This window comes from Pristis pectinata, chromosome 34 (assembly GCF_009764475.1).
Source record: "Pristis pectinata isolate sPriPec2 chromosome 34, sPriPec2.1.pri, whole genome shotgun sequence".
Classification (NCBI taxonomy): Eukaryota; Metazoa; Chordata; class Chondrichthyes; order Rhinopristiformes; family Pristidae; genus Pristis; species Pristis pectinata.
This window is the reverse complement of record NC_067438.1, coordinates 13,594,859-13,617,880: the sequence shown is the minus strand read 5'-3', so window position 1 is coordinate 13,617,880 and position 23,022 is coordinate 13,594,859. Positions and strand designations below refer to the sequence as shown.

The following is a 23,022-nucleotide window of genomic DNA, read 5'->3' as shown; positions in this document are numbered from 1 at the left end:
CAGTTTAACCAAGAAGACGCTTTACACATCAAGACAGGGGCAAACGTATTTTTTTAATATTCAGTGTAATTAAAATATTACGTAATTTCAATGTCATTTCCGGTTATTAAATTTTCACTGTTACTTGAGTCAGCTAAATAAGTAGAGGTACGGCAACATTCGCCAGACCAATGCAATTCGCCGGTGTGTCCCACATGAGAACTCCAGGATGCTCCCCATGTACACAACAGCTGCAGCTGCAGGAGGAGTCCTCGGCAGAGGAAATCTTGCACCGGGTTTTGGAGCTTGAATAACAGCAGTCCATCCGAGAGGCTGAATGCTTCATTGACCGAACGGGATATGTGCACTACTGGAAGCAGAGGGGTAAAAGGTGACCATATCGTCTGCCGTATTTAATTAGAGATGCGAACATTTTGAAAGATCGGGCAATTGAGAGCAATGGGAAACCGGCACATAAGAGGAGCTAATGACAGTGCATGTCATTAGAGCAAAGAAGTGGAGGCTTTGGACAGGGTGGAGAAGTGGTTCACCTGGATGTTTCCTGGACTAACATGTATTAGTTTCAAGGAGGGGCAGAAATGGTTGTCTATGGTTCATAGCTGAGGGGAGAACTGACAGAAACATATAAAATTCTGAGATGCATAGATAGGGCAGATAGTCACACTACGTCTCCCACGATGAAAATTTCATATACTAGAGGGAACATCTTTTCAAACAGAGTTTGGTTGGTGCTTGTAACACGCTGCCAGGGGAAGTGGTGGAAGCAGATCAAGCTCCAACGTTTTAGGGGCATTTAGAAAACAGAAAGCGGTCAGGGAATAGGGGATTTAGATCGCGTGCAGGCAGATATTCCTACTCGTGGGGAAATCACCAACAAGGCGGTTTAGTTGCAATTTCAGGGATGTCGTTTCAAACCGAAGTGGGTAGAAACTTCTTCTCGCAGAGGGTGGTGACTTTCTGCAAAATTCTACCCTGGTTGTGGATGACGGTCAAGTTCATTGTGCGTATTTGAAGTGGAAGCAGATGATTCATTCAAAAATCGGGGAAATGAGGGCCAGTGGGATCTGGCACAGAGATGAGGTCAGAAACAGGTCATTCATTTTCATTTTGATTGGTAGAAAATCAGTGAGGGACCATATTCCAACCTTAAGATACAACTTCCCTCCCGAAAACTATTCTGACTATTCCCAATCAATACTTGCCTTTCGAAATGCTGCTCTATCCTGTTTCTCACAAACCCTCCATTAATTTTCCCACCAGGGATTTTAGTCTCAACGTACTTTAGATATCTGGTTTGTCCTTGAAGCCCTTGGTAAAGACACAGAAACGGCCACCCTCCTGTCGTCCGGTATATAACGCGGGGGTAAAATAATGCAAATATCCCTGTCATGGCTCCTGTATTTTCTTCCCTGGATTCCCACAATGTTCTGGGTTACAGCTGATGAGGCCCCGGGGATTCATCCATCCGCCTTAATATGGCTTTCGACAGCTAACATCTCCGCTTGTGCTGTCGATATGTTCTGTTATAACACGATCCGTTTTCCTTAATTCCTTTGCCTCCATGGTCGTCTTCGCAGTAAACACATATATAAATTATCCATTTAACACCTCGCCCATTTCCTGTGGTTCAACACATATAAGATCAAGTTGATCCTCAAGTGACTTATTCTCTCATTAGTTACCCTTCAGCTCTTAATATGCCGATATAATCGCTTACAAATCTCTGTTACCTTATTTGACAATGTCCTCTTTATTCCTTACAGATTCCTGTCAAGTGGTTATCTAAATACCTCTTAAAGGTTGTCATCCAATATGTTTGTACCATCCCCTCAAGCAAGGCGATCCGGACATAAGTCACACTGTTAATGAAGAAAGATCCTCAAGTCTACCTTAAATCGCCAACCTTTCACCTTAAAACTATGCTATCTGGTCACAAACGACTCTGACCTCTGCCACTTCTGATCTTAACCCTTCCTAATTTTCTATATTTCATTCGGGATCCCTTAGCCTCCCCTTCTCCAAGGAAAACAAAACAACCTATCCAACTCTCCTCACTGATGATACAATCCATCCCACGTAATACCTTGGTGAATATCCAATGCGCAACGAGAAATTACTTTTTCGACGGTGCGGAGACCAGAACTGCACACAGAACTCCATCTGTGGTCCAACTCACGTTAAATATTATTGTACCATATGCTCCTAGTCATCATTTTCTATGCCCCCGTAAATGAAAGCAACTATCCCGTCTACTTTCATAGCTGCCTTATCTACCCGTGCTGCCAAACCATTTATGTCTCTTGCTGCTTGCAAAGATCCATGTACATGTATACCAAGGTCGCCTCTGTTCATCGGTGCTTCCTAATATTCCACCATTCATTGCGTAATTAGTACTGTGTCTGACAGACTTAATAGTGCTTTTAAAATGCATTATCACACATACTGCAGGGTTAACTTGCAGCTGCCATTACTCTGCCCTAGATACTCATTCTTCAAAGTCGAATGTAAGTCTTCTCTCTACCGACAACACAAATTCACGTATCACGGGTGATCTTACATTCACAAACTCATACATAATTCATTTAGTATTGGTATTGGTAATTGTATTGGTTTATTATTGTCACTTGCACCGATGTACAGTGAAAAGCTTGTCTTACAAACCGATCATACAGGTCAATTCATTACACAGTGCAGTTACATTGAGTCAGTACAGAGTGCATTGATGCAATACAGGTAGAAACAATAATGGTACAGAGTAAAGTGTCACTGTTGCAGAGAAAGTGCAGTTCAATAAGGTGCAATATCACAACAAGGTAGATCGTGATGTCATATTCCATCTCATTGTACAAGGGAAACGTTCAATAGTCTTATCACAGTGGGGTAGAAGCTGTCCTTAAGTCTGGTGGTTCGTGCCTTCAGGCTCCTGTATCTTCTACCCGATGTAAGGGGAGAGAAGGGAGGATGTCCCGGGTGGGTGGGTCTTTGATTATGCTGGCTGCTTCACCAAGACAACGAGAGATAAAGACAGAGTCGAAGGAGGGGAGGTTGGTGTCCGTAATGCACTGAGCTGTGTCCACAACTCTCTGCAATTTCTTGTGGTCCTGGGCAGAGCAGTTGCCGTACCAAGCCGTGATACATCCAGATAGAATGCTTTCTATGGTGCATCTGTAAAAGTTGGCGAGAGTCAAAGGGGACAAACCAAATGTCTTTAACTTCCTGTGGAAGTAGAGGCGCTGGTGTGCTTCCTTGACCGTGGCTTTATCGTGATTTGACCAGGAAAGGCTGTTCGTGCTGTTTACTCCCAGGAAGCTCTCAACCCTCCCGAGTTCAGCATCATTGACGTAGACAGGTGCATGTACACCGCCCCATTTCCTGAATTCAATGACCAGCTCTTTTGTTGACATTGAGGGCAAGGTTGTTGTCATGACACCATTCCACTAAGCTCTCTATCTCCTTCCTGTACTCCGGCATCGCTGTTTAAGATACTGCCTACAACGGTGGTATCATCTGCAAACTTGTAGATGGAGTTAGAGAAGAATCTGGCCACACAGTCATGTGTGTATAGGGAATAGAGTAGAGGGCTGAGTACGCAGTCTTGTGGGGCACCAGTGTTGAGAATAATCGTGCCGGAGGTATTGCTGCCTATCCTACTGATTGTGGTCTATTTGTTAGAAAGTCAAGGATTCAGTTACAGAGGGAGGTGTTGAGTCTTCGATCTCCAGGTTTGGTGACGAGCTTGCTTGGGATTACTATATTGAAGTCAGAGCTGTAGTCAATAAACAATAGTATAACGTAAGTGTCTTTACTGTCTAGATGCTCCAGAGCTGAGTGAAGGGCCAGGGAGATGGCATCCGCCTTAGACCTGTTTCGGAGATAGGCGAATTGCAATGGGTCCAGGTTGTCTGGTAGGCTGGAACCGATGTGTGCCATGACCAACCTCTCAAAACACTTCATGGTGGTGGATGTCAGAGCCACTGGTCGGTAGTCATTGAGGCATTTCACGAAGTGCAAGTGTCCGAGCACCAATCCTAGCCGCCTACCATTATTTAAGCCAATGAGAACCCTCAGGGGATCTTGCTCTCTAGAAATCTTCACCTGTCGAGGGAGAGGTTTCCCCTGGGGAGTGCAGTTAGAACCAAACTAATAACCGTAAGAATAGCTCATCTGACTGAAGAAGTACAAAAGATCACCGGTTTTCTCCCACTACTGTTCACCAGTGTGTGCAGAAATAGGGGGATAGAGCAGATGGATCTGTGGCTGGAGAGATAATGTCGAATGAATTGTTTCAGATTACTGAGGGATTAGGAAAACAGGGATTGGTACTTGCTGATGCAAGATGACTCCACAGTGCTCGATGGAAGATTCACATTCTTAGGAAGGAGGGTTAAACTGAATTAGCAGGGGGTTGATCACTCGGAAAGACAAATAGCGCCAAAAGCTTGCAGAACCTGAGGAAGGGAGAGTATAGGAAGGTCTGAGATAGAGTCGGAGTGGAGTACGGAAATACAAGAAGTTTCATCAACAAGGCTGTTGAGCTGCGAGCGCAATTAATCACATGGCACTACCATATTGTGGCAACAACTGAGACCTGCCTGAAAACAGGAAAGGACTGCATTCAAAACATTCCCGTATACAATGTGTTCAGAAAAGGTAGAGCAGCGTAGGAGGTGATGTAGCAGTGCTGATATGGGGAATATTGCTGCGCTACAGGGAGTAGATGTCCTGAGGTGTGAAGGGACAGAATAGATCTGTTTAGACAAAAAACAACACCTGTGTGCTTCACAGCAAGGACTACTCGGGGAGACGCCTAACTTTCAGTGATGACATCAGTTGCAGCGAACGTAAAAAGCAGGCGAAAATGTAATTGAACATTGGGCAACGTTTAAAATGACTATGATGCGGAAAAATACACCAACCCGCTCATTGTGTGTGTGTGTGTGTGTGTGTGTGTGTGTGTGTGTGTGTGTGTGTGTGTGTGTGTGTGTGTTCAGGAAGCTGATATTGTCGTGGATTACCAAGAATCGATAATAATCAGGAGACGCAGAAGATTCTTCAAGAAGTCAAACCTTTATTTGCAAACAAAGACTGTGACGGTCAGAAAGCGGGTCACTGAACCCCCCTGAACAAAGGCTTACAGCTCTTTAGAGGCTCTTATGTATATTACAGCTTTTCCTAGTCCAGTTGGCATTATCAATCATGTCAGTTTCAGCTGCACAGCGACATCTGATTTACAGGACCTCATTCCTCAACTCCTTGCAGTCTACCACAATTGTCTTCAAAAGTCTTTCTCTAATCTAATCACAACATGCTTGTACCTCGCCACAGTTCTGTTCACAGATATTCCCTAATCTAATCACAACATCTTGTACCTTGCTACAGTTGTTCTCTAAGCTAATCACTATATACGCTAGTCATTTCTGCAGTACAAACATTTATTACTAGGCACCGGGTCGCACTTAGGTCATTGTGCTCAGTCACCCGTGAGTTCCCTTACTCTTCACGAACGCGGACTTTCCCTTCCCTTCGTAAAGAAGGAGAAGTAGCCAGCGCCATCTTAGGCATAAGACAAATTATAAGTAAATATGTGTGTACAGCCTCTATTTTCTGTATATTATATAATATAACACTGCCTAGAAGACATAAAGAAGAAGGGATGAATTAATATCGCATTTAAAAGCATTTATCTTTAAAAAAAACTGATCAGGATCCTTAACGCGAAAACGATAGAATCAGTGCACTAGTTTCCTGAACCCCTTTAACAGCATAAAACATGAAGCACTATTCTATTCTATATATTCTCCCCCTTTGAGACCTTACTGTCTCATATAGAGAGAGAGTTCAAATGGCACAACACCCAGAGACTAAAGCCAATGATCCGAAAACCGGGATGTAGAAAAAATGTAGTTTTTCGTGCACGGGCCCAATGGATTGACTCTATATTTCCTGAGCCAGAGGGCCAAACGCCCTTCCTTCCATAACGGAGACGGGGGAAAAAAGACCCTGAGGCCCTCACAGACTACTTTCAACAGAAGCATAGTTGTCTTCTGCAGTGCCATCATAATCATGCGGCACATCGCCCCGACTCAGGTCATAGAAATATGTCGTCACGACTTCCTTTTCCGGGAGGTTCGTCTCAGCCAGTGCCAGAAACATTGGAAACTGTTTCGCCGTTGCCCTCACTAAAAGAGACTTAAAGCATGGAAGGAAACGGCACAACACGATTGTAAAAAGAAGCAGCACAATACCCGCAACCATTGCAATTTTGGTTAGCCAGGTACCCCAAACGCCAAATATACTCTCCAACCAATCAAAGAACTGATGTCCAAACCCCGCATTCTGTTCGACCTCTTTTCTCAAATTCCTTACTTTATCCATCGTCTTAGCAAAAGATCCTTCTGAGCTAGTGTTATTTGGTATAAATGTACAAAAATGTTCTCCGAACAGTACGCAGACACCTCTTTTTTCTGCCAGTAGCCAGTCACACGTTTGTCTATTCTGCCAAGCCATTTTACTGGTTGCATCCAATTGCACTCCTAATGCAGAGAGGGCATCATAAGTGTAATTAATAAATAGCTGTTTATTATAATAAATATAATTCATCCATGCTGTGTTCTTACTGATCCCAATAACAGGGGTTAACGATTCCCATCCAGCCGCAATGTCGTTCCTTGCCTTAAATTAATTGGGGATACCCCTAGGCTCACCTATACTATCAATGCGAACTGCTTTGTCAGGGGTGTATCCTCTCTTATTACGTTGTAGTGTCTGCCGTGATGGTGTGTGCAGTTGCATTTTTAGGGAAAATACAATTTCCTGTACTCACATCACATGCGTACAGGTACATCCCCATTCACGTGGAAGCATCGGCCTCAATCCTCCTTTCATACTACACAGCCACCAGGTGTTTGTTAACGGGATATTCTGAGTATTCAATGCATCTTCCTCATATTTATTAGCCACGTTCCAAGTCTGTAGACATCTTCCTTCGAAATGGCCGACCGAAACTTTACCGTTTCGCGTGAAACATTCATAACTTAAGTTCCCCTGCAACTCGAATTTCTCCATTGGGAGCACCAAGTTCCCTTTATTAGTAGCCCAAGGTCTGCTATAATTACATTTTTTTACCAAGCTTGTGTTGGTCATATTGGGACGTGGCTTGGCATAACATGCACCACAAGGGGCAGTGCGGGATATTGTTGGTGCAATCACGATAACATGCATCATTCTGGCTCTCACAGATACCTTTAACACAAGTCCTGTTTACACTCGGGCACTGCTGCGATCATTGTGCCATATGCTGTTTTCACCACTGTGTGCAAATAGATGAATTATATAGCATGATCACTAAACGGTGTATTGGTCGCCGTGGCGCAGAGGTAGCAACTTGCTCTGGTCATCATTGCTGCTGCATAATTTGCCCATTGGTACCAATAATTAGCGAGTGTCTGCAGCCATGGTAAGGAAGTAGATGTTGCACTTCTTTCAGCCCTCCGTCTTAGGTCTCGCAAAGCCCTGGTATTATCATGCCAGGTCTGCCAACTCTGCCAAATTGATTGCTTACAAGTCTGCACAGAAGTTGACAAGCTCATTATCTCCGGGGGTGGGACTGGTCGTCCCCAAATCATCCCCACCCCCGCTATCTGGAGAAGGGTTATGCTCCACAAGTTCATCACTATCGTTCTCAAAACTGTCAGTGTGTCCTAAACTCTCACTTACTAGCTGGTCAAAGTCTTGCTGCGGGGTAGTGATTCTCTGCTCTTCTTGCTCGTCTTTCAGTGTCCTTTCCTCACTGACTGCTGGCTCGACACCAGGCTGTATCTGTGGAACAGCCTTGGTGCTGTGGTTAAGATGATACCAGGTGGACCGTCCTTCCACTTGAACTGCAGTGGGCTATACCTTGGTTACCCTAAAGCTTCCCTTCTTGGCTCCTTCCACTTTCTTCGGAATACCCTCACATAAACCTGGTCTCCGGGTTTAACAGGTCACAAGATCACAAGATCACAAGATAAGGGAGCAGAAGCAGGCCATTCGGTCCATCGAGTCTGCTCCAAGGAAAAGGGAAAAAGAAATGGGGTGGGAAAAAAGAGAGAGAGAGAGAGGTCCTTCCTCCCGATCTGCCTGTGGCTTCTTTTGTTTTTCCTGCTCATAGATAGACTTATGTATCATAGTTAATTGTTGCCTATACTGTAATAGTTCCATTTCTGATTATTCCAGCCTAGGTCCTTTGTATGGGACTCTCCATTTGGGCACTGGCATGGGTCTGCCAGTGAGCGTCTTATGTGGTGTCAGGCACGTTATACGATTAGTCTGCATGCGATAGCTCATCAGGGATAACGGCAGAGCATCAACCCAGTTAAGCTTAGTGCTTGCACAGATCTTATTCAGCTTAGTTTTCAAAGTTCCATTAATTCTTTCCACCATACCCTGTGACTGGGGATGATATACACATCCAAATCTCTGTTTTATCCTCAGAGCTTGCAATGCCAACTTAACCACTTTTTAGATAAAGGCTGACCCATTGTCGGAACAAATCTTTGAAGGTATTCCAAATCTTGGAATTACTTCGTTTGTTAAAAACTTCACTACAGTTCCTGCTCCTAAGTCTTTAGAGGGCACTGCCTCTATCCAACTACTAAATCTATCAATCACCACCAACATATATCTCTTTCCTTTTACTACCTTTATCATATCCACAAAATCTATCACTAAATGTTTGAATGGTCCTTTGGGTACGGGTATATGACCTAGAGAAGTCGTAATTCCTTTCATAACGTTGGTTTGTGCACACACCTCACATTGCGACATGTGATCTACCAAAGCCTGTAAGTAGGTTGACAAGAATCCATCCTCTTTTATCTCTCTCATCACTTCCCCCCCTTGCACAATGGTCTAGCCTATGTGTCTCTGAAATGAGGGTAGTCAACAAGGTGGTTGGTGCTACCAACAAACCGTCATCTGTGCTCCATAAGCCTTCCTAGTTCCGCTTGGCTCCTCTTTGTCTCCACATTGTTTGTTCTGCTCGGGTTGCCTTACCTTGTATTTCAATTATGTCCTCCATTATGGATTCTGGGTTCAGGCTCACCTGAGGTGCAATAACAGACAAACAACATCCAGAGGCTTTCCTGGGTGCATCATCCGCAGCCTGATATCCCTTTATCACCACGTCATTTCCCTTCTTATGCGCCAGGCACTTTATAATAGCCAATGCTCCAGGGTTCATCATTGCTGTTATTAAATCTAGAATTTGCTCACAATGCTGTATAGGGTCTCCATTGCTTTTCTTTAACCCTCTTTGTTTCCATACTGCTCCAAACAAATGACATACTCCATGAGCATATGCTGAATTTGTATAGATATCAACTTTCTTACTCTCCATCATCTCACATGCTGCTGTCAGAGCCTTAATCCCTGCTAATTGGGCTGAACAGGGTTGCGGACAAGCTCCCAATCTAATTAATTTAAATTGAGACTGATCCTGTCGCACCACCGAGAACCCTGCATGGTTCCCATTTTGATCCCTATTAAAGGAGCCATCCACAAACAAAATCTTTTTATCTACATCATCCGACGGGTCTGACTGCAACTGCGCTCTTAATTTGGCAAATATCATCGTTTCCCTCACACTTGTGGCGCTCTCCTTCATACCCCAGTGGAACATAATCGGTTATGTTACTTGCAGTACCCCTTTGTATGGTTATGTCTGGAAATGCCAATAACATCCGAAACGCAACTATCCTAGCTGGTTTCAGTAAAAACTTTCCCTTCTCCAATAATTCTGCTACCTTATGATGCGTGTACAAAATTACAGGATAACCCATGGTCACAGATGATGCTTTCTCTTAAGCAGAGTGCAACGCTGCCAGTCCCTGGTAACAAGGCAGATATCCCTGTGCCAACTCATCCAGTCTCGCACTATAATATGTTAATGGCTGTTTTGTTCTTCCTATGCCCGTCTGCAGCATCATAACCTTCCTGTCTCTTAGACACATAAAGATGAAAGACCTTTTCATAATCAGGCAAAGCTAGTGCTGGGGCTGACTGCAATTCCTGCTTAAGAGTGTTAAAGGCTATTTCTGCCTCCTCATTCCACTGCAGAACACCCTTAAGGTTTGTATGTTCAGTTTCCTTCATCATATTCCTCAAAGGTGTCACAATTTCAGTATATTCGCCAATCCACTCTGAACTGTATCCTGCCATTCCCAAAAATGTCATCATTTGTCCTAACGTCTGAGGTTTAGGAGCCTTAGTTATCGCCACAATTTGATCAGGCGCTATCGACTTTTCTCCCTTAGATAGTAATCTACCCAACTATTCTACTTGCCGCTTACAAAATTGCAGCTTCTTTCTGGATACTTTATGACCTCCATATGCCAATCTTTCCAATAAGGCCAAGGTATCCCGCTCGCACTGTTCCTTGCTTTCGGAGCAAACCAACAAGTCATCTACATACTGTATTAGTGTACTTTCCAGTGGTATACCCTCTAGGTCTGCCTTCAATAACTGTTTAAAAATGTGCGGTGATTGCTTAAATCCCTGCCGCATCAAGTATAAGTATACTGGTTACCTCTGTAAGTGAAAGCAAACAAGTACTGACACAGTTTTGCCAGGGGAATGCTGTAAAAAGCCTAACACACATCAATTACCGAAAACCAAACTACTTGCGGTGCACATTAGTCAACAGCGTATGCGGGTTTGGGACTACAGCTGTCCACTCTTCAACTACCTCATTCACTACTCGCAAATCATGTACCAGTCTCAACTTGGACTTGTCTACTTTCAAAGCAGGTAACAGTGGAGTATTACAAGGGCCACTCGTCTTCTCAAGCACTCCTACCTCAAGCAATCCCTGTATTGTTAGCGCTGTTCCGTCTTCTGCTTCTGGTTTCAAGGGATATTGTGGGCTTTTAGGTGGAATCGCTCCGTGTTTTAATGTTATTTCTTCTGGGCTTGCTGATCTTACTCTTCCTACATCTGTATCATGTTGTGACCATAAAATGGCTGGCAGGGCCTCCAGCCTTTTATTCTTCTGCTGGCCCTCTTCTTCTGCTAACACTGTCATATGTCGTTGAGGGGTTACTTCGATCTCCTTGGGACTTCCTACCATTTCTCTTTCTACTACTATCTTAATATAGTCATTGTCCCCAGACTTCCAGACACTTGTTGTCACTGCCTGCCGATCAATAATTGTTCCCGCTTGCCCCACCATGGTCCCCAAATCTTTGGACTGGTATCCCTCTTTTACTAACAGCGATACATGGGTTGCAGCTCCTGGCACCCAGTACCATCCTTCCAGAAATGTATTTCTTTTTATCTGTAAGGCTGCTCCCTGCTTTCCTATTATTATTGCCTCACCTTTTAAATGCTGTTGGGCATTTACTTCATTGCACCATTGTCTATCTATCTCTTTAGACTGGGTCTCATCGAAAATCACTGTAAAATGCAACTAAATCTTGGGCAGCTTAGCCTTAGGTAATATTGCCAGAGCGCCCTCTTTCCATTTTTTCCAAGTTTCCCAGATCTGATCTTCTATGTCTCCGATCCAATACACATTCGCTCCTCTAGCTTCCTGCATCACCAGTTGAGTTCTTATTTTTCCCACGCTTAACCCATCTGGGGTGCATTCCAATTTCAATCCCAGTTTTAAAAGTGCATCTCTGCCTAACAAATTGATTGGGGTTCCTTTGGACATTAAAATCGGCAAGAATCGGTTGTTCCCCATCCTTAAACTCACTGGAGCTGTAAATCGTGTTAACTGTGCTTTTCCCGAGAACCCTACAGTTTTAATAAATTTCCTGACATGTGAAAGTGGAAGGCGTATTGCGGTTGTACACAAGTGTACGTGGCTCCAGTATCTATCATCATTGGTGTTAATTGCCCTTCTAAAATAATCTGAACAATACGTTCCTCTTCCGCCTCCCGTGTTATCATTGGGTACTGTCCCTTACCACCCGGGTTCTCTGGGAACCCTTAGCACCTTCCATAGTGGTTCACAGGTCCTGTTGGACCTGCGGGGGCTGATCCTTGATGAAACTGTTGCTCTCTACTCATCAATTCCTGCTGAAACGTGGAGGGCCAGGGTTTGTACGGGTAGTCTCTCCTGATGTGCTCTGGCTGATTACATCCCCAACACAATCCTCCTGTCCCCCTTTCTACCTGCTTTTTCACTGGCCCTTTTTGCCCATTACCTCTCTGCCCCCTTCCTTGGGAGCTCCAGTCCTGTCTGGGCTGTTGCCTAAATTTGTTTTTCCCCGATATGGCGTTTGAGGAAACGCTCCCCTAAAGACGTTTAGTATTGGCATGGGACTTCCTGGCCCCTGTCTGGCAGTATAACAGGCTCCTCCGTAGGTTGGCGCTTCTTTCATTTCGGTTTTCAGCATCTGCTCAGTTGTTATTGGCAACATCTTTTGCCTCTTTCTCTTTCTTTCTTTTTAAGCTCCTCGAGCTGCGTCTGTGTCAGCTTTCTTTGCACCTCCTCCTGTTGCTCAATCAGCCTTTTTGTGTCTTTTCTCTACTTTTCGACTGCATGGACTACGTGGCCCCTGAATTCTTGGTAGGACATTGACGTCAGCCCTACCACCTCCTCAAGTCTGGTTTGACTTGGGGGGGGGGCATTGCATCCACAACAGCAGCCTGAAACATCGTGGTCGTTAACTGATTGCCTTCCACCTCTTGCTCTGTTTCCAGTCTCCACTTATTGAACTGGATTTCTAAATAAGCTGCTGGGTTTTTCAGTATCTCCCAGTGGATCCCCTTTTAGATCGTTGGGGTCAACTTCAGGTGGGTAACATTTTCTGAGGGCTTGCCATACCATCTGTCTCACTGGGTCAAAATAATCACCGTCAACCATTGGATTGTCCGTCACATCCGTCACATCTTTTAAGCCAGCCGAAAACATCAGCTGTCTCAGTTTTGAGGTTCCCTCTCCCTTCACCAGTAGGGCCTTCAAGTCACCCATTGCTAATAATCGTCCTCTAGTCTCGTCCTCAAAGGTTCTAATTAATTTTCCCGCTCCCCCATGTATGCTGGGTAGTGCACTTTCCAGGCCTTCCAGGTCCTGGGTCCCCCAGGGAATGTACTGTGGCTGTCCTCCTCCCTTTATCAGTAATGGGTATAATCCCACTCCACTTCTTCCCTTTCGCCGTCATGTTGTCTGAAGGAGTATTTCTCAGAGATTCACAACTTAATTATCTGATTATTTCTTATTAGTATCACTATTTCTATTATATTACTCTACGCCTAACCTTATAATTTTACTACCCAGTCTGCCGGCTTTTGTATTATTTAATTTTATTCAATTCATCAAATTATTCCTACCTCTTTTGTTCTGCCTGTGCAGACCTCTGCCTAGGGCGGGATCCGCAGAACTTTCCTTTAAACCTCGTCCGTTCAGACTCTCACGTTTCCAAAGGCTGTACCCACGAGGACTTTTTTTTGCCCTGCCCGTTCAGGTCACCCGAGAGGCGGTATCCACAGGGACTTACCAACACCACGTGGAATTTTACATTAATCAATTTCTATCGTCTTATCTCTACTCACCCCACTGCGCAGTTTTCTTGATCAATCCTCTGAATCTCCTTTAATTTCAATTTTTACGAGATTCTTTGGATCGGAGAGACCCTTCGACAATCGTTTAACACTTCTGTGTCCCGGAGACCTCCCACACCTAACAGAGTTTTAGTCCGAATTAACAGCAAAAACGCTCACCTTTACTCTGCTAGTCCTGTGGGAAGAAGGACCGGGAGTGTCCTTGATTTGTCGCTCTTTTATTACGGGTCTCTTTCCGACTCTGCTCGCTGCGCCAAATTTGTCATGGATTACCGAGGTTCGATAAAATCAGGAGACGCAGAAGATTCTTCAAGAAGTTAAAGCTTTATTTGCTAACAAAGGCTGTGGCTGTCAGAGAGATGGTCACTGAACGCCCGTGAACAATGGTTTACAGTTCTTTCTATGGCCCCTTCCTAATCCAGTTGGCATTACCAATCATGTCAGTTTCAGCAACGCAGAGACATCTGATTTACAGACGCTCGTTCCTCAACTCCCTGCAGTCTGCCACAATTGTCTTCATAAATCTTTCTTTAATCTACTCACAACATGCTTGTACCTCGCCATAGTTCTTCTCACAGATATTCCCTAATCTAATCACAACATACTTGTACCTTGCTACAGTTAATCTCTAAACTAATCACTACATACTCTAGTCATTTCTGCAGTACAAACATTTATTACTAGGCACCGGGTCGCACTTAGGTCATTGTGCTCAGTCACCCGTGAGTTCCCTTACTCTTCCCGAGCGCGGACTTTCCCTTTCCTTCGTAAAGAAGGAGAAGTAGCCAGCACCATCTTAGACACAAGACAAATTATAAGTAAACATGTGTGTACAGCCTATATTTTCTGTATATTCTATAATATAACACTGCCAAGAAGACATAAAGAAGAAGGGATGAATTAATATTGCATTTAAAAACATTTATCTTTAAAACACTGATCAGGATCCTTAACGCGAAAACGATAGAATCAGTGCACTAGTTTCCTGAACCCCTTTAGCAGCATAGACTATGAAGCACTCAGTCAGTCACCATGAACTAATAATGGTGACACACGGGACGCAATTCTAAAGAAACAGGGAATTATTTCAGTTTCAGCGATTTTAATCCAACTACACCTTTTATAGAAAATATATCCATTTTAGTGCAGACTATTCACTGCAATGTTTTCATTTCAGTACAGCACACGCTCAGTTCCGACAAGTATGAAGAAAGGATAGCGGACGAACGGTAGGGTGCTGCGAGGGGCCTTAGCATGCCTGTTCATCGACAGCTAACGTGATAGAACGGATGGGTTTGTGGAAAGCAACATTCACGGGACATATCTCTTTACTTATTGGGAAGTATAGTACAACAGTAACGAAATCACTCTTCATTGTTTTTAAACACAATATAAGAAGAAGGTATAAGGCCTCAATTCAGAATAATCTGTAGACCGAAGTAAAATCTGATTCCACGTAGATTCCTGTTCAATGCGTCCTGTCGGCTGGAACCAAGAGCACAGGAGACCGTGCTCTTGTAAATGAATGGTGGAACGGAAAGCTCATATTGGTCCTCCAGTTCTAGGCCCTCTGCAGCGCCAGTTTCATGGGTTTACTAATAAATGCAGTTGAACATTTAAGCGCGTTCTTCACCTCCTGTCTGAACCTACTCTGGGTCATTCCATAGATGCACGTGTTGGCGCAGGAGCTGAGGATCATGAGTAAGACCCCCACCTCATGCGCGATGGAAGAAGGGTTTGTGTAGTCCCCGTCCACGAAACTAACAGTGACTCGAGTACAGATGAAAACCACAGTTGATGTTGTCCACAGCAGTATGTAAGTGCCAGACACAGAGAATAGTAAGACGATGGACTTGCGCCGATTCTCCACCTCACTGTCCTTGCCACCCTGTCCCTTCAGGTGCCGACGTACTCTGCTGGCCGCTACGATGTTCCTGACCGTCAGCCCGTTAAGGATCAGGATTAGACCGAATGGAAGTAAGGAGACCGAAATGCTGCACATCCAAGAGAAAACTACCCACCAAATCGAACTGAAGAAGGCCGCTTTGGGCCGACACCCCCAGTTCAAGTTATCTTTACTGCTGAGTGGTTCGTACATAAAATGAAAGGGGATGAACTTTAGGCAGCTCAACGCGCACAAGGACAAAATAACCACGGCTGCCGTCCTCTCCGTGCAATATGCAAGTCTCAGCTTCTGACAACAAATGCTGACAAAACGGTCAAAGGTGAAGGACACGGTTAACCAGACCGAATAGTCTAGAGTGACGATCCGCAGGTAAATATTAGAAGGACACACTGTGCTGCGGGACAGAAATGAGTTAGGGTAATAGTCAATGTACAGCTTTTTGATTAGCACGTGAAAGATGATCACGAGCAGGTCGGAGATCGCCATCGCCATCATGTAACGCGTGATTCCTCTGGAGAGACCGCACTTTCCCCGGTACATAATCGCAGCCGTCAGCACGTTCGCTGGAGGAAACACAAAGCACAGCAGAATTAATATTTAAACAGAAGTACCAAGACAGAAAGCTTGGAGTTAGTGTTAGACATTCCGTTGAGGGTGACGGTCTCAATGGAGACGATACACAACAGTTACTTCCACGAATAATTTTGAAAATGAAGTTGAAAGGGTTCATTGTCACGTGGCTTTTATTACCTCCCTTACACTGACGGACGCGCTGTGTTAACGGAGCGGGCTTTAGTGCGAGAGATTGTATCAGAAGTTCATAATTGCAAAATGCGTGTGAACTTTTGACTCAAGCTGAACATCCCGAAACTTTCAGTCTGTTTCTTTTCCCCAGAAAATTAAATACAGAACATTCTGAAAACACTCAGCAGGTCAGGCAGTATTCGTGTAAATATTCTTCGTTTTAGGATCACGAATCTTCAGGAAGACTGATGATGAACATCAGAGATTTGATGAATGGTCTTAGACCTGAAAAGTGGACTCTCTTTCTCCTTCCACAGACGCCGCCTGGCTGGCTGTTTTCGGAAACATTATATTTCTCAATTTTAGAGCATTTATGGCGTATTTCACCACGTTGATTCAACTTCTATTTCGCGTAGGAAGAATCGTTTCGGTTGGCAATTTATTGAAATGAAAAGTAAAAGAAAACGCGACAGAATCGGGAAATTGGAAATCCAAACAGTTAATGTTGGAAATACCTGTCAATTCTGTTAGCATCTACGAAGTAGGGGGAGGGTATTAATATTTCAGGCTATTGAAGTTTCATAAGAACTGGAAATAGTCGGAAATTTGATTTGTTTTGTGATACGGAGAAGTGTTGACATGAGAGAGATCAAAGATGTATCTAATGGGAGAGACAGTAACTGAAAACACTAAGTTTGATTGTGCCGGCTGAGACAGGGTGAAGGTTTGTTATCGGGGGTTAATCTGCCTGGAGGAAGGGTATAGAGAAAGAGACATATAAACGTTCAAAAGGCATATCGACTCACATTAAGTTGCCTTCACCCTCCCTCAGCTGGCACCATTATCACTTGTGTCCTTCAGTCTCTGTTGGTCACTACCTGATCCGCGCAACGCTTTCTACGTGCTCGATTCCAAGATCGTGTTATCGCTCCCATTGCAAATCCCTCTTTCGCCTTCGTTATTGCAACCCCTGTCACTTCCTCCCGCCCTACAGACGTGAGACCGCCATTATTCTTCAATTCCGGTATCAACAGAAGCCCGCCAATTAAATCATTCCAAACGTTCATGCACTGGAAATTTCATTTCACCTTAACTATGATTCATTCTTTTTTTTCAAAGATTCTTTCAAGCCACCCCCGTTGCCGAAGCTTTTGTGCATCTGTGCAAATATTTTCTGGTAAGTTTCCTGTCATTTTATTTATGCATGGTGATGCTCCGGTAATGGGGTTTCTGATATTTTAGCTGTATTAATCGCACTGCAGGTTTGTTGTTTAGCGAAGGAGATAAAATCTATCAGAGAATTGTTGCGTTTAAACAGAGCAAAAAATGGTCTCATAAGCGCTTACCTGGGATGCCAAACGCCGCCAGGATCGGGTAGGTTATCTCATTGACAAGCAGAATTGGAGCACGTCCCATGCTGGAAGAGCCGAGGTGACAGCAGCAAACCGACGGTCACAATACATCAACCAGCGCGACTCCGATCCTTATTAATACCTGCGTCAATCCTCCAGTGGAACCTGCGAGTGACGAAACAGTATTAGTCGAAGGATCTTCAGCAAAAAATACTTGTTTCCGCAAAGTGAATTAATCTCACCTATCTCTCCATAGAGGGATACTCGATTCAAAAAGATGGGAGTCCGCCGGCTCATTGCTGACCCGCATTTCGAAACAAGTGCAATCTTATGGTGTTGTCCTGGGACGGAGTGGCTTCATTGATATAGCAGTCGACATAGTGGATCTTGGAGTATTCTAACAGAGGGAAATATGAAATATAATCGTTCTTCATCTCATTTGTAACAACATAAAGTGGAATGTGACATTTGGCAATGGTTTGCTCAACTGTTGCTTCTAATCCAATGCCAAATTCTTAACATTGAACTCTATGAAGCGAAGTGTGAAACACATGTGATGGGCGTGAGATGTCGTTTAAAACTGAAGTGGGCAGGAATTGCTTCTGGCAGAGGGTGGTGAATCTCTGGAATTTTCTACATTGGTTGTGGATGACGGTCAAGTTCATTGTGCCTATTTAAAGGGGAAGCAGAAGATTCATTCAAAAATCGGGGAATTGAGGGCCATGGGGATGTGGCACAGAGATGATGTCTGGAACAGTTCAGCCATTATCATTTTCACTGGCAGAACAGCAGTGAGGGATCAGATTTCATCCTTCAGACACAACGTCCCTGGCACAAAGCCATTCTTACTACTCCCAATCAATTACTTGCCTTTCGAAATAATCCTAGATCCTGTTTCTCAGAATCCCCTTCAATAATTTTCCCACCCTGATTTTAGGCTCAACGGACTGTAGATCCCTGGTTTGTCTTTGAAGCCCTTAGTAATTTCATAGCAATGGCCACCCTCCTGTGGTCCGGTAACTCACTCATGGCTAAAGTGATGCAAATATCCCTGCCAGAGCTCCTGTAATTTCCTCCCTAGCTCTCCAAAATGTTCCGGGATACACCAGATGAGGACCCAAGTTTTCATCCATCTTACTATGGTTTACGACCGCCAGCACCTCCACTTGCACTTTGGATATGTTGTATTATATCACGATTCATTTCCCTTAATTCCTTTGCCTCCATAACCGTCTCCGCGGTAACACACAGACACACACACAGACACAGACACAGACACAGACACAGACACACACACACACACACACACACACACACACACACACACACACACACACACACACACACACACACAGAGATATATATAATACCCTCTTTATTCCCTACAGATTTCCTTCAAGTACTTATCTTAATACCTGTTAAAGGTTGTCAGCCAATATGCTTTTACCAGCCCCTCAGGGAAGGTGACCCGGACTCAAATCACACTGTCAATGGAGAAAGGTCCTCAAATCTTCCTTAAATCGCCAACCTTTCACCTTAATCTATGCCGGCTGGTCATAAACGATTCTGACCTCTGCCACTTCTGATCTTAACCCATCCTAATGTTCTATATTTCATTCAGGTTCCCTTAGCCTCCTCCTCTCCAAGGAAAACATAGAAAACTTATCCAACTCTCCTCACTGATGATACAATCCATCCCAGGTAATACCTTGGTGTATCTCCAATGCCTCAGGTGAAATTACTTTATCGACGGTGCGACGCCCAGAACTGCACACAGAACTCCATCTATGGTGTAACTCGCTTTAAATATTAATGTACCATATGCTCCTAGTCCTCATCTTATACGCCCCCGTGAATGAAAAAAACTATCCTGTCTACTTTCATAACTACCCGTGCTGCCGATTCATTTGTGTCTCTTGCTGCTTGGAGGGATCCATGTACATGTATACCAAGGTCCCCTCTGTTCATCGCTGCTTCCTAATATTCCACCATTCATTTCGTATTTAATACTGTGCCGTAATCCAGATAGCCGTATTCGTCCACTTAAAGTGCATCATCACACATACATCAGAAGTAAATTCAAGCTGCCATTACCCTGCCGGAGCTACTCGTTCTTCAAAGTCGAAGGCAACTGTTCTCTCAATCAACAACACCGATTTATGTATCAAGGGTGATCTTACATTCACGCGCACATACATAATTCATTTAACAGCGTGCAAATGTCCGAGCACCAATCCTGGCCACCTACCATTCTTTAAGGGGATGAGAACCCTCAGGGGATGTTACCCCCTAAGAATCATCACTTCTGTTGAGGGACAGGATTCCCCCGGTGAGGGCAGCTCACCAATAGCCATATGAGTGACTTATCTGGATGACGAAGTTAAAAAAAACCATCGGTTTACTCCCAGTGCTGTTCAACGGTATGTGTCGAAATAGGAGGATAGCGCAGATGTATCTGGGGCTAGAGAGAGAGTGCCGAATGAATTTTTTCAGTATACTGAGGGATTCGAAATTTGGGATTGGTACTTGCTCATGCAAGTTGACTCTATTGTGCTCAGAGGAAGGTTCACATGCTGAGGAAGGAGGGTTAAACTGAATTAGCGGGGGTTGATCACTCGGAAAGACAAACACCGCCAATAGCTCCAAAAACCTGAGAGAGAGTTGAAGTGGAGCACGGAAATACAAGAAGTGTATTCAACAAGGCTGATGAGCTGCTATTGCAATTAATAAAATTGGATTACCATATTGTGGCAATAATTGAGACCTGCCTGAAACCAGGAGGGACTGCGTTCAAAATATTCCTGTATACAATGTGTTCAGAAGAGGCAAAGCAGGGTAGGCGGTGAGCTAGCAGCGTTGATGTGGGGAATATTGCAGCGGTACAGGGAGTAGATGTCCTGAGGTGTGAAGGGACAGAATCGATTGCTTAGACAGAAGCCAATACGTGTGTGATTCACAGAAGGGTCTACTCTCTTGGACTGCAATTAGTAGGAAGGATCTTGCTGTACACGTTTGCAGCGAATCTAAAGAGACTTACAGTCAAGATAATGGGCGAATTTAATTACACAGAAATGCACATTCATACCGTAGTATTAGAGGCAATGAGGGGAGTGTGTCTGAAATATGTTCAGGATTACGTCCATGATCAGCATGTCTCATGTCAACGAGGAAGCTAGCATCAATATACTGCTTTCTGGGAAATAATGCAGACCAGAAAGAGCGTATAGGTGCGGAACGCCTGGCAACACAGGTCAAAAGGCAATGATGTTTAAAACAGGCGTGAGAAGGAACCTAAGTCATTACAAGGCAGAAAAAAATAAATATTCAGTTTAATCATTCAATACTCACGTCACAAAATGGGGCAATTCAGTTCATCGTGTCGGCGATACTCTCCCCAGAGCAAACTGGGAATACGCCTAAATCAAAGCGATGACATCAGGTGTAGCGAGCGTAAGCAGCGGGCGAAACAGTAATTGAACAGTGCGCAACGTTGAAAATTACTAGGCTACAGAAAATTCACTTACCCGCTCATTTTGTGTGTGCGTGTGTGTGTGTGTGTGTGTGTGTGTGTGTGTTGGTTCTGCAAGCCTATATAAGACTGGCTGGAAGACATAAAGCAGAAGGGATGATTTAATATTGCATATAAAAGCGTTCAACATAAATAAACTGAACAGTATCCTCAGCGCGAACGCGATAGAATCTGTGCACTAGTTTCCTGAACCCCTATAATAGCCAAGATTATGAAGCACTCAGTCAGTCATCATATACTAATAATGTTGACACACTGGGCGCAATTCTAAAGAAACAGGGAATGGTGTCAGTTTCAGTGATTTTAATCCAACTACATGTTTTATCGAAAATGTATATATTTTAATGCGGACTACTCAATGCAATGTTTTCATTTCAGTACAGCGCACACTCAGGACCGACAAGTATGAATAAGGGCAAGAGGATGAATGGTGGGGTGTTACGAGGGGCCTTCGCATGCTTGCTCATTGACCGCTAAAGTTATAGCACAGATGGGTTTGAGAAAGCAAGATGCACAGAACATATCTCTTTACTTATTAGGAAATATAATAAAACAGCAACAAAATCACGCTTCATTGAATTTTAAACAGAATATGGGAAGAAGGTATAAGGCCCCATTTCAGAATGATCTGTAGAACGATATAAAATCGGATTCCTCTTCAATGCGACCAGTTGGCTGGGACAAAGGACATAGGAGATCGTGATAATTTGAACGAATGGTTGGAACGGAAACGTCATATTCGTCCTCCAGTTCTAGGCACTCTGCAGCGCCAGTTTCATGGATTTACAAGTAAAGGGAGTTGCAAATTTAAGCGTGTTCTTCACCTCCTGTCTGAACCTGCTCTGGGTCATTCCATAGATGCAAGTGTTGACGCAGGAGCTGAGGAGCATGAGTAAGACTCCCACCTCATTGGCGATGTAAGAGGGGCTTGTGTGATCGCCGCCCACGAAATTGACAGTGACTCGAGTACAGATGAAAGCCACAGTTTCCGTTGTCCACAGCAGTATGTAAGAGCCAGACACGGTGAAGAGTAAGACGATGGACTTGCGGCGATTCTCCATCTCACTGTCCTTGCCACTCTGTCCCTTCAGGCGCCGGCGTACCCTGCTGACCGCTACGATGTTCCTGACCGTGAGCCCGTTCAGGAACAGTATTAGAACGTTTGGAAGTAAGGAGGTAGAGATGGTGCACATCCACGAGAATACCACCCACCAAATGGAGGTGAAGTAGGCGGCTTTGGGCCGACACCCCCAGTTCACGTTATCTATGTTGAAGACTGGTTCGTACATAAAATGAAAAGGGATGTACTTTAGGCAGCTCAACGCGCTTAAGGACAAAATAACCATGGCGGCCGTCCTATCCGTGCAATATTTGAGTCTCTGCTTCGGAGAGCAAATGCTGACAAAACGGTCAAAGGTGAAGGACACGGTTAACCAGACCGAATAGTCTAGGGTGACGATCCGCATGTAAATGTGAGAAGGGCACACTCTGCTGCGAGACAGAAAGGATTTAGGGAAATAGTAAATGTAGATTTTTTGGAGTAACACGTGAAAGATGATCACGAGCAGGTCGGCGATCGCCATCGCCACCATATAACGCACGATTCCTCTGGAGAGACAGCAGTTTCCCCGGTACAGGATCACAGCCGTCAGCATGTTCGCTGGAGGAAGCAAAAAGCACAGCACAATTAATATTGAAGCAGAGGTACTAATCCAGGAAAACTTAAAGTTAGTGTTAGAAATTCCGTTGAGAGTGACGGCATCACTGGAGACGATAGACAACAGTTACTTCCACAAATAATTTTGAAAATGAAATTTGAAGGGTTCATTGTCACGTGACTTTCAATATCTCCCTCACACTGGGGGATGTGCCGTGTTAACAGAGCGGGTTCTTTTTCTTTTTCAATCTTTTTTATTGATTTTCAAATTAATACAGATTAATATATA

General features: G+C 44.2%; 2 protein-coding genes across 2 annotated transcripts; both read right to left on the bottom strand.

Annotated features, from left to right (window-relative positions):
• Positions 1 to 15,106: 15,106 nt before the first annotated feature.
• On the bottom strand, positions 15,107 to 17,611 carry LOC127585974 (probable G-protein coupled receptor 139). Its single transcript, XM_052043732.1, has 2 exons — positions 17,542 to 17,611; positions 15,107 to 16,014 (listed from the first exon to the last, which is right to left on the bottom strand). Exons 1-2 carry the CDS (start codon positions 17,609 to 17,611, stop codon positions 15,107 to 15,109), a joined length of 978 nt encoding a protein of 325 aa, XP_051899692.1.
• Positions 17,612 to 21,828: 4,217 nt separating this feature from the next.
• LOC127585973 (probable G-protein coupled receptor 139) lies at positions 21,829 to 22,731 on the bottom strand. The gene has a single exon (XM_052043731.1). The coding sequence runs from the start codon at positions 22,729 to 22,731 to the stop codon at positions 21,829 to 21,831; it is 903 nt and encodes a 300-aa protein (XP_051899691.1).
• Positions 22,732 to 23,022: the final 291 nt, after the last annotated feature.